The 13,035-nt window shown below is 41.9% G+C and overlaps 1 protein-coding gene across 1 annotated transcript in view; it reads right to left on the bottom strand.

Moving 5' to 3' along the window:
- The window catches only part of plpp4 (phospholipid phosphatase 4), a 216,807-nt gene that overhangs the window by 63,319 nt on the left and 140,453 nt on the right, over window positions 1-13,035 (bottom strand). The window contains exon 4 of the mRNA XM_061909943.1: window positions 11,144-11,207. Within this exon, the coding sequence (XP_061765927.1) occupies window positions 11,144-11,207 (64 nt within the window). The remainder of the gene's footprint in view (window positions 1-11,143; window positions 11,208-13,035) is intronic.

Genomic DNA, 13,035 nt, shown 5'->3' on the forward strand with positions numbered 1-13,035 from the left:
CGTCATCATTCGTGTTTTCCGGCCAGCAGTGGGTCACTCACAAAAACATTGCCAGTGATAATGTTACGATCCGCTGCCTGGATCATGTTCTGTTTGGTTTTTGGATTTCCTCCATTCCTGTTTTGTGCACCTCTTGGTTTGTTTTCTGTTACCACGGGTGCTTATTGTTGCCCGGAAAAGGGTAGAGACCCTGCCCCAAGTGGAGGAGTTCAAGTACCTAGGAGTCTTATTCACGAGTGGGGGAAGAGTGGATCGTAATATCGACAGGCGGATCGGTGCGGCGTCTTCAGTAATGCGGATGTTGTATCGATCCGTTGTGGTGAAGAAGGAGCTGAGCCGGAAGGCAAAGCTCTCAATTTACCGGTCGATCTACGTTCCCATCCTCACCTATGGTCATGAGCTTTGGGTCATGACCGAAAGGATAAGATCACGGGTACAAGCGGCCGAAATGAGTTTCCTCCGCCGTGTGGCGGGGCTCTCCCTTGGAGATAGGGTGAGAAGCTCTGCCATCCGGGAGGAGCTCAACGTAAAGCCGCTGCTCCTCCACATCAAGAGGAGCCAGATGAGGTGGTTCGGGCATCTGGTCAGGATGCCACCTGAACGCCTCCCTAGGGAGGTGTTTAGGGCACGTCCAGCTGGTAGGAGGCCACAGGGAAGACCCAGGACACGTTGGGAAGACTATGTCTCCCGGCTGGCCTGGGAACGCCTCGGGATCCCCCGGGAAGAGCTAGACGAAGTGGCTGGAGATAGGGAAGTCTGGGCTTCCCTGCTTAGGCTGCTGCCCCCGCGACCTGACCTCAGATAAGCGGAAGATGATGGATGGATGGATGGATTGATGGCTTATTGTTTTCACTTGTCTCTGATTGGTGTTAGGGACGCCCACCTGTTTCCTGATCACAGTGCTATTTAATCCTGCCTTTTACGGTCGGTCAGTCAGTCCTAATTTGTTTAACGCAACAGATGACGAACAGAAGCAATTATTACATTTAAAAAATGGTTTGATAAAAACAGACAATTTTTGAATCTCAGTAAAACTAAGATAATGCAATTAAAATTAAGATTGGTTTATTTCAAAGGGGACTGTTGGGAACTCGCATGTCTGCAGTTGTGTGTCCCCGAGTATGCAAGAATCCAGGAGAGTTGAGTGAAGGTAAGAATATTTAAAACTCATAAGAAAATAACAAAACCAAACATAAAGCAGTCGTGCAGATAAACGTTCTCAACATAATATGTTATCATCGACCACTGAGGAGTGCTCGGGTGCAACATAAATAGACACTAGTGTGATTGACAGCAGGTGTGAACCGCTGCCAATCAACGAAAAGAAAACAACAACAGTGCTCTGTGAATAAAAAAGGAAATACAACAAAATAAGAGCACTGAACAGGAAGTAACTACAAAAACACGAAAAACTAAAAGAAATGAAGTGACACATTGTCACAGGGACAATGCAATTTCATAAAACACATAACTACACATGGTTAAAAAAGCCAGTATTAGAAAGAAGGCTAGTTTTCATCTGAAGTCCCCTGGCCGTGATCTAAAAAAGGCAGTGAAAATAAAATTTCAAAGAAAAGGAAAAAAGAAATAAGAAAAAGGAAGAAATAGAAAAAAAGCACACGATACATATACGATAAAATAAAAAATATAATACAACATCACAACGTAACATTAATCTTAGCATCAAAACAGGTTCATCGTTTAGTGCTGGCAGCTGTAGGCCTTGATAAGCCACATTTTACATTTTTTGTGACCAGTTTAACCTTCTCAGGTACTGAGTTTCACACATTTGCACTCCTTACTGACCAGGACGACTTACTGAAAGCCTCGAGTGACACGCTCATGGCTGTTTCTTTGGCGGATGAACTCTGCCAGAAGATCTGAAACCAATTGATGCAGTACTTTCTAGGTCACTTTTAAGTCTGCAAATTTGTGAAGACTGTCCCAGTTTAAAATAATCTATTTTCTTAGAATGGCACAGTGATGATAGTGCTTAATTTTTTTTTTTATCAATAACTTGAATTGCTTGTTTGTGCAAGATTTCCAATGTTGTTGTTTTTTTAACTCTGACCAGCCTGAGACCAGCTGGTAAGGCAATAGTTGAAGTGGCTGAAAATCATCAAATACAATTACAATTTTGCAGCTTCAGTTGACATTTCATTTCAAATTGCACAAAAATCTGTAAGATTAAAATTTATTATTTTACACAATTTGCCTATGGGATTTAAAGGAAAGCTCTGAATCTATTATTAACCCAAGATATTTATATTAACTGACAGTATAAGTAGCAGTAGAAGAGAAAGTCAAGTACATATACAAATAGACGTACACTAAACGAGTAAAATAAACCACATTTCAGGGGTAATAATGGATGAGAAAATGAACTGGAAATGTCATAAAAATATACAACATAAACTGGCAAGAAATACGTCATTAATGAAAAAAGCGAAATATGTTCTGGACCAAAAATTACTCCATATTCTCAACTGCTCACCAGTGTTATCATATCTGAGTTAGTGTGCAGAAATATGTGGAAACAACTACAAAAGTACACTTAGTTATTTATATGTTGGAAAAAAGAAAGTGCATGAGTACAATAATACATGAGTGATACATGCAGTGATTACATATACATGGGAGGCAGCCACCACAGTTTAGACTGACCATACGTCCTCTTTTCCCCAGATATGTCCTTTTTGCGGGCCTGTCCGGGCTGTCCAGGCGAGGTTTCTTAAATGCTTCAAATATCCAGCGTTTTGAATCAGGGTTGCGTGTATTTTCAATGTACGTCCAAGCTTAAAAAAGGGGTTAAAAAACAAAACTAAGTGTGAAGGTGTGCGCATATTCGTGAGGGAAGAGCAGAGAGAGCGAGATTGTAGTTTGGCTGTTAATCAAGGAATATTTGCTCAACAGTCATACAGGTCACACTGAAGTTGGCTGTATAAACAACTTTAATACTGTTACAAATATGCGCCACATGGTGAACCCACACCAAACAAGAATGACAAACACATTTTGGGAGAACATCCGCACCGTAACACAACATAAACACGAAATAACAAATACCCAGAAGCCCTTGCAGCACTAACTCTCTGAGACGCTACATATACACCCCCCGCAACCTCCCCACCTCAACCCTGATTATGTCACATTTAATATTCCACTTTGAAAAATAATTTTGACCGAAACAAAACACTTTTATACTGAAATAAATACACTTACAACTTATTAAATAAAAACATAGGAAACGCTACCAGCAGCGGTAAAGTATAGATCCATGAAGGAAAGAATAAAGTGAATGAATGTTTATAACTGAATGCATTTACATATGCATACAAATTTGTCTTCTTTTTTAAATTTCTTTTAATGAATTAAGTAACTTTATGACAACATTTTTCCAAAACACAACATATAGTGTGAGATAGAACAATGCATACGTTTATCATTTGTTTTCAAAACACTTACAAAAAAGTGGGACCCCAAAAATTTATTGTGGGACCCCATTTTTTTGACTTGATGGGGTCTATGGGACCCCATCTTGAAAATTCCTAGCGCCAACACTGCTGTCAACACAGGAGAAAAAAATGCTTTATTTGAATAAATATATTATTTATTAAGCAAGTTCGAGTATCATTGGCAAATTTTCACTTAGTCCCGGCCTTGGCACGCATATATGTGTCCTCTTTTTGGGATTTCATAATATTATCAGCTTACCACAGTTGTCACAAATGAAATGACAAAATAAAAGCACATTTTATTGGAAGTTAATGATGTTTAGATGTATGTATAGACATATTAATTTGGGTCATTTAATCAGAAAAACAAACGTCGAAACGACAGCTGTTGCATGCATATGGGCACAGCCGCACACCTCCTTGGTAGCAAAGATAGCGCCTGTTGTTTAGTTGGTTATACTTTCTTTAAACACGACTCTGAGCGGTCCGCCCATTTGGGGCCTCTTAATGATGGCGGATTCATGTTCCGTACAGGGGTTTGTCCTTCTCTGCTCATCTGGTCAATTTTCTACAGCTTTGGGGTTGGTTCGTGTGCATTTTGTCAATGTGTGGCAAAAAGAACTTATAAAACAGACCCGAAAGTGATGAGGCGAACAAAGAACACAGCCTGATAGGCAAGTTGTGCCCACAGTGAAGTTATACTTAACAGCGGATACATTGAGGAGATGGTGTTCCTCATATAATGGCCTTCGATGGCAGAGAAGATGTGGGAAAGAAAGTCAAGTACACGTGTGTGTGTGTGTGTGTGTGTGTGTGTGTGTGTGTGTGTGTGTGTGTGTGTGTGTGTGTGTGTGTGTGTGTGTGTGCGTGAATGCGCTGCGTTTCTTCATGGACAGACACCCACAAATCCACAAATTAGCCACAACATTCTATGAAGCAGAGGCTTCAAGGCCTTGGAAAAATGTGGAGGTTTGTAGACCAACATGACAGTATTAAAATTCAGATGCTTGACACTTTATAGAAAATATTTGGGTTTATCTACAAAACCTGTTTCCATTTGAGTTGGGAAATTGTGTTAGAGGTAAACAAAAACAGAATACAATGATTTGCAAATCCTTTTCAACCCATATTCATTTGACAAGATATTTGATGTTCAAACTCATAGACTTTATTTTTTATTTGCAAATAATAATCAACTTAGAATTTCATGGCTGCAACATGTGCCAAAGTAGTTGGGAAAGGACATGTTCACCACTGTGTTACATCACCTTTTCTTTTAACAACACTCAATAAACGTTTGGGAACTGAGGAAACTAATTGTTGAAGCTTTGAAGGTGGAATTCTTTCCCATTCTTGTTTTATGTAGAGCTTCAGTCGTTCAACAGTCCGGGGTCTCCGCTGTCGTATTTTACGCTTCATAATGCCCCACACATTTTTGATGGGAGACAGGTCTGGACTGCAGGCGGGCCAGGAAAGTACCCGCACTCTTTTTTTTACAAAGCCACGCTGTTGTAACACATGCTGAATGTGGCTTGGCATTGTCTTGCTGAAATAAGTAGGGGCATCCATGAAAAAGACGGCGCTTAGATGGCAGCCTATCTTGTTTCGAAACCTGTATGTACCTTTCAGCATTAATGGTGCCTTCACAGATGTGTAAGTTACCCATGCCCTGGGCACCAATGCACCCCAATACCATCACAGATGCTGGCTTTTGACCTTTGCGTCGATAACAGTCTTGATGGTTCGCTTCCCCTTTGGTCCGGATGACACAATATCGAATATTTCCAAAAACAATTTGAAATGTGGACTCGTCAGACCACAGAAAACTTTTCCACTTTGCATCAGGCCATCTTAGATGATCTCGGGCCCAGAGAATCCGGCGGCGTTTCTGGATGTTGTTGATAAACGGCTTTTGCTTTGCATGTTAGAGCTTTAACTTGCACTTACAGATGTAGCGACCAACTGTATTTAGTGACAGTGGTTTTCTGAAGAGTTCCTGTGCCCATGTGGTGATATCCTTTATAGATTGATGACGGTTTTTGATTCAATTGCCGTCTAACGGATTGAAGGTCACGGTCATTCATTGTTGGTCTCCAGCCATGCCGCTTACGTGGAGTGATTTCTCCAGATTTTCCGAACCTTTTGATGATATTTTGGACCGTAGATGTTGAAATCCCTAAATTTCTTGCAATTGCACTTTGAGAAACGTTGTTCTTAAACTGTTTGACTATTTGCTCATGCAGTTGTGGACAAAGGGGTGTACCTCGCCCCATCCTTTCTTGTGAAAGACCGCGCATTTTTTGTGAAGCTGTTTTTATACCCAATCATGGCACCCACCTGTTCCCAATTAGCCTGCACACCTGTGGGATGTTCCAAATAAGTGTTTGATGAGCATTCCTCAACTTTATCAGTATTTATTGCCACCTTTCCCAACTTATGTTGAAACGGGGTTTGCAGATATGTTGTGATTTAGATATGTTATTTCCATATGTGAAAAGTCCAACACATGTTTTTTCATGTGTTTTAGAAAACTGGTATCAACCAAATCCCTGCATACGTTTTTTTAGTGCATACAAGCGAATTAAGTGTGCGTGTATGGGGTGATGTTGTGTTTAGGGTAGCGTGATTAGCCTTGTATATGAGGGCCAAGTTTTTAGTGCAGTACACCCCTGACAGGAGGTTTACCTTATTCTGACCATTAGTCGGTAAGCTTGTTGGAAATGTGGCTTAAGGGGCACTGTAATTTATTTTGGAGCAGGTAAATACTACTGTGCAAATGTTTTGCTTATTATGGCAGAGTCGGATTGTTTTAAGAACAACTTGTCCCAATTATTGTTACGAGGTCAGGTAAATATCCTTAAATTGGTTGTTTTTAAAGCGTGTGACAATGGAAATGTACCCTAAACTGTTCAACAACATTAAAAGTTACTAGGGGTGTGGGAAAAAATCGATTCAAATACAAATTGAATCGTTTACGTTATGCGATTCAGAATCGATTCTCATTTTTAAAAAATCAATTTTTTTTTTTTTAAATCAATCCAACAAACCACTACACAGCAATACCATAACAATGCAATCCAATTCCAAAACCAAACCTGACCCAGCAACACTCAGAACTGCAATAAACAGAGCAATTGAGAGGAGACCCAAACACGACACAGAACAAACCAAAAGTAGTGAAACAAAAATGAACATTATCAACAACAGTATCAATATTAGTTATAATTTCAGCATAGCAGTGATTAAAAATCCCTCATTGATATTATCATTAGACATTTATAAAAATAAAAATAAAAGAACAATAGTGTCACAATGGCTTACACTTGCATCGCATTTCATAAGCCTGACAACACACTGTGTCCAATGTTTTAACAAAGATAAAATGGGTCATATTTTTGTTCGTTTAATAGTTGAAACAAATTTACATTATTGCAATCTGTTGATAAAACATTGTCCTTTACAATTATAAAAGCGTTTCTTTTTTTAAATCTACTACTCTGCTAGCATGTCAGCAGACTGGGGTGGATCCTGCTGAAATCCTAAGTATTGAATGAATACAGAATCGTTTTGAATCGGAAAAATATCATTTTTGAATCGAGAATTGAATCGAATCGAAAAAATCGATATGTTATCGAATCGTGACCCCAAGAATCGATATTGAATCAAATCGTGGGACACCCAAAGATTCACAGCCCTAAAAGTTACATATGCAGTCTGTAGTATTTGTATTATAGAGGGTCCTGTAGGCGGAACCCTCCTGTTTGGGGCAATACTTCCAGTGGGAACCTTTTGTGTGTTGCACTTCTTCTGGAGCACAGAAGTAAACTACCCACTACTCTTCAGCCTGGTGTCGGCGCCCGTTCATTCCAGAGTGTCAAGATACTACATTTGGCGACGAGAAAATCGGTGAACTTTTGGAAAGCTGTTCGAGGGGAGGACGGCGGAGAGTTCTAAGACGCGGATTGCAGAAGATGTCGGCCAGCGAGTAACCGGAGCGACTCGGTTATGCGAAGATAGTATCGGAGTGCTAACGGCGGAGTTAACGCATGGAACCGGACCACCAGTAGCGGTGACGGGATGGCCGCGGGTCTGGTAGGAACACTAACGGCGTTTGACAGCCAAGATCTGAGTTGGGAAGACTATTGTGAGGTGCTGGGACAGTATTTTGAGGCTAGTGGAATCGCCGACACGGGAAAAAAGCGGGCGAAAACGTACAGTTTAATGAGAAACTTGCTGAGCCCGGAGAAGCCGTCGGAGAAAACATTTGAGGAGTTGACAGAATTGCTTCAGTCCCATTACAACCCAAAACCCAGTGAAATTGTCCAGAGATTCAAGTTTAATTCAAGGACAAGAAATGAAAACGAGACAGTTTTGGAGTTTGTACCTGTGTTGAGGGACCTGGCGAGGCATTGTAATTATGGGGACAAGCTAAAAGAAATGCTGAGAGACAGATTAGTGTGTGGCATCAAGGATGATCGCATGCAACGTCGGTTGTTAGGGGAGTCAGAGCTAACGTTCGAGAAAGCTTTGGAGTTGGTACAGTCCATGGAAGCAGCGAACAGAGATGTGCGTGACCTGCAGGGCAGAGCAGCAGCAGCTGCAGTAAATGTAAACACGGCGGCACAAGCGATTTATGACATCGACATAAAACCTAAATGGAAGAACACGAGTGGGCAGGTGACGTGCTACAGGTGTGGGCCTGAGCACATGGCACCAGACTGCCGCTTTGTAAATGAAACATGCCATGGGTGTGGTAAGAAAGGACACCTGAGGAGAATGTGCAAGACAGCGCCCCCTAGTGACCAGCGGCGGCAAGTTAAGGGGGGAGGAAAAATGGACAAGTCAATGACCAAGAAAGTAAAAAAACAGCAAACACATTACGTGGAAGAGTCCCAAGGGGCACAATCCAGTGAGGAGGAAGAGTTTTCAATGAACAATTTCAAGGACTCAAAATTGGAAAAAGTTGACCCCATAACCACACAGTTAGATTTAAATGGACATTGTGTGGAGTTTGAAGTGGACACTGGTTGCAGTGTTACTAACCTGACAAGGAAAGAATATAGGAAGTTGTGGACGACTGGAAAAGCAAAGAAATTGCAAAAATGTGGAATTGCATTGAAAACATATAAGGGTGGAAAAGTGGCAACCCTTGCGAAAGCCAGCGTAACGGTGACACACAAAGACAAAGTCAAACACCTACCGGTAGTTGTGGTAGCAGGAGCAGGACCAAACCTGCTGGGCCGAGCATGGCTCAGAGAGTTAGACATGAATTGTGTGTATGTTAAAATGCTAGACCAACCACGGGTCACTCTGGAAGAGGTGCTTCAACAGAATGAAGACGTCTTTAAGGAGGGGCTCGGAACCTGGACAGGTCCGCCAGCCAAGATATACATCAACAATGACGTGGCGCCAAAGTTTTACAAGCCCAGACTGGTACCATTTGCCATGAGAAAGAAAGTTGAAGCGAAGCTAGAGAGGCTCACAGAGCAAGGGGTAATAGAACCAGTCAAGTTTGCAGAGTGGGCGGCACCAATTGTGCCTGTGCTAAAACCAGACAATTCAGTGTGCATTTGTGGTGACTACAAGCTCACAGTGAACTTAGACTCCAAGCTAGAACAGTACCCATTGCCAAGGATGGAAGACCTATTTGAGAAGCTCGCAGGAGGTGAAAAATTCACGAAACTAGACTTGAGCCATGCTTATCAACAAGTATCACAAGACGAAGCATCAAAACCATATGTAACTCTCAACAATCACAAAGGTCTCTTCCAGGTCAATTGTTTGCCATTCGAGGTATCCTCCAGTCCAGCAATCTTCCAGCGGCTGATGGAAGGGGTGGTGGCGGGCATCCCTAACGTGGCAGTCTTCTTAGATGACATCTTGCTGACCGGGAAGAGTGACCGCGAGCACTTGGAGACGCTGAGTGAAGTCCTACGGAGGCTACGAGAGGCGGGACTTTGATTGAAACGTAAGAAGTGTGCTTTCCTAGAGAGTGAGGCCGAGTTTCTGGGTCACATTGTGAACGCCTCGGGGCTTCACCCGCTACCGAACAAGGTACAGGTCATTCAGGAAGCACCCGCGCCTAACAACATCACAGGGCTGAGAGCATATTCAGGACTCCTAAATTATTACAATCGATTCTTACCGAACCTCTCGACGTTGTTGGCACCATTGCACAAACTGCTGCGTAAAGACATCAAGTGGCAGTGGGAAGAGTAGCAAGAGCGAGCGTTTGAGAAGTCCAAGGAACTCATGCAGTCTTCTAGAGTGCTAGTGCACTACGACAGCCAAAAAGATTTGGTGTTGTCTTGCGATGCATCGCCTTATGGGGTGGGGGCGGTGTTATCGCATCGAATGGCAGACGGGCAAGAGCGACCCATTGGGTTCAAGTCAAGAACACTCACTAGACAAAGAAGGCTTGGCACTCATGTTTGTCATCCAGAGGTCCCATAAATATCTCTACGGAAGGAAGTTTGTAATTTGTACAGATCACAAACCACTATTGTCTCTGTTCAATGAGATGAAAGCTGTGCCGCAAATGGCATCCCCCCGCATCCAACATTGGGCAGTGACATTGCGAGCGTATGAATATGTAATTGTGTACAAACCAGGCAAACATCACAGCAACGCAGACGCGCTGAGCCGTCTTCCCATGCCACAGGAGACCACTCACAAAGATGAGGGACGAGTGTTGATGATGGAGGAAGCAACACTTGTGTCAACAAAAGAGGTGAGCCAGTGGACACACAGAGACCCAGTCATGTCACGAGTGTATCAATTCACACAGCAAGGTTGGCCAGAACAAAACACAGATGCAGTGTTCCAACCATATGCAGTGAGGCAAACGGAGTTGAGTGTGCAAGATGGTTGCATCTTGTGGGGGTCATGGGTGGTAGTGCCGCCGCCAGGCAGGAAGGCATTACTAAGCCGGTTGCATCATGGACACCCGGGAATCACCCGAATGAAAGCACTAGCCCGTAGCTACTTTTGGTGACCCAAAATGGATGCTGACATTGAAGCAACAGTAAAAAGGTGTGATACATGCCAGGAGCATCGAAATGTGCCCACCGCAGCGCCACTTCACCCGTGGGAGTGGCCTAGCAGACCATGGCAGCGGCTGCACATAGACTACGCAGGGCCATTCATGGGACACATGTTCTTGATTGTGATGGATGCATATTCAAAATGGATGGATGCATACCCAGTGCACTCGGCAACAGCAAACAGCACAATTGAATGTCTCCGGAAAAGTTTCAGTAATCAAGGATTACCAGAAGTGATTGTATCGGATAATGGTGCATGTTTTGTTAGTACAGAGTTCCAGCAGTTCCTCAGCAACAATGGCATTGAACATGTTATTTTGCACATTTTTGAACGGTTATGAATCACAAATAGGTTCGCACAATTGAATATGTAATTTATTTAGTTTAGTGTTATGAAGAGTAAGTTTTAGCTTAAGGGGGGAGGGATGTAGTATTTGTATTATAGAGGGTCCGGTAGGCGGAACCCTCCTGTTTGGGGCAATACTTCCAGTGGGAACCTTTTGTGTGTTGCACTTCTTCCGGAGCACAGAAGTAAACTACCCACTACTCTTCAGCCTGGTGTCGGCGCCCTTTCATTCCAAAGTGTCAAGATACTACACAGTCTTTGCACCTTCCATTGTTATTGTTTCAAAAGACATAACATACCTGCCGACAATCAGCTTGATGGTGTTTGTGAAGACTCCGTTCAAAGCGAGCGCCAGTGAAACAGCTGCAGGGGGGAAAAAAGTTGCAAATCATGTCAAACACGCATTGTCGCAGCCTTTTCAACAAACATAAAAGCTCTAATTGGAAAGAGCCCCCAAAGAGACACTGGCTAAGAGTCTTATGTTAGAGCAGCCGCTGTAACATACACACTTTTTTCATGTAGGCCAGAAAGCTTCAAAGTTTACAAGACCTAAAAGCCTCTAAATCTTTAGCTACAGTGTTGCCAAAAAGACAAGAGCAACCCCACCAATTGTCCTTCATCAATGGAGCTGTGACAGTTTAGAAGCCATTTGTGTCATTTGTCATCATTTGAGCATTGCAAGACACCCAGAAACAAATCACTAACACATCTTAGACCCTACATGACTTTGTTCTATAGTAAATCAGCCGTGGTCCTCTTCTTTATAGTGTTTGAGTAATTTCCCTGCCTGCCTATTGAGGAAGTTTCGGTCCAGCTTCCTCCAACATCATCCATATCCCTTGACAGTTCTATTGTAGTAGTTGTTGGGTTGGGCAATATGGCCTAAAATCTATGGTGCGATATATACTGCAGCCACTTGTGATAACAATGTTCTTTGGCATATGAATGATAATAGAACCATTTTAAAACAGGTTTCGAATGGCTCCTCTCTATGATTGCTCAATACTTACTGTATTTGGTTCAGTGTTCATTTCGTTGGCTAATAACTTTCGTCTTAGTTATCGCCAACAATCGATTTTCCCCTGACTTAAACGAGACGCTAACTAATCAAAACAAATGCACATAGACTAGGTCGATTACAAATTTAACTGCGATCAAACGAGCTTAGCGGTTAACATGGCTTCCTGTCTCCTGCGATTTTGCTCAATGTGTCGCACGATGAATGTTATTATTATTATTATTAAGGTTTATTGGAAATAGGGACAAATACAAAAAACATAGACATCTGAAGCAGTTATCCAATGCATGCATCATAGCGTTTGTAGCCAAAACTAATTTACAACACTTGTCCCCAACAAAAAACAACAACACAGATCCAACATCATTTAAACAGGAAAATAAAAATAATAAGGCAAAAATGAGTCGATAATAATGGTAATAGAAATAATACAGACTAAATGCAAACTAGATAAAAGCCAATAATAATAATAACAACACAAAGTGCAGACTAGATACAAATCAATTAGTAAAAATTAGTAAAAACTAAACATGAAAACATGATTGCTGCTCAACTAGCCATAATTGTGTTGGTTTTTTGAAAGTGACAAGTGCAGATATACTTTTCAAAGCGTCAGATAAAAAGTTCCAGAGTTGTGGTCCTTTTATTGAAAAGGCAGTCTGGGAAAAAGATGTTCTATGGAATGGAACACAACAGTTGCCTTTTGACATTGCTCTAGTGGTAGATCTGGTACCACTTTGCAGTCTTGTAATTGCCTTGCAGATCAATTGGGGAGCAGAGTTATCCAAGCATTTAAAAACCAGTTTTACTGTATGTAACAAAATAAAATTGGTAAAACTTAAAATATTGTATTTGGTTAACATTTGGCAATGATGATATCGTATACTCTTCTTGTCTAGGACTTTAAAGGCACGGTTATAAAGACAATCAATAGTCTTGAATGTATAGCAGTTCCTCCAGTCATCCAGTGATACTTGAAAATGTAGTTCATATGTGGCCATGGAGGCGAGGATTATAGAAATAGGCATAGAAACTATTGGACAGGCGTTAGCCTACTTGCTAGCCCTCACTCAGGACACAACGTTGCATTGACAGTGTGTTTGTTGCAGCCTGTTACAGCTTGTTGTGCATAAATCTGTGGGACATGGATTGAACGTGTCATCAACATGCTTT

Source organism: Nerophis ophidion, linkage group LG09, assembly GCF_033978795.1.
Source record: "Nerophis ophidion isolate RoL-2023_Sa linkage group LG09, RoL_Noph_v1.0, whole genome shotgun sequence".
Classification (NCBI taxonomy): Eukaryota; Metazoa; Chordata; class Actinopteri; order Syngnathiformes; family Syngnathidae; genus Nerophis; species Nerophis ophidion.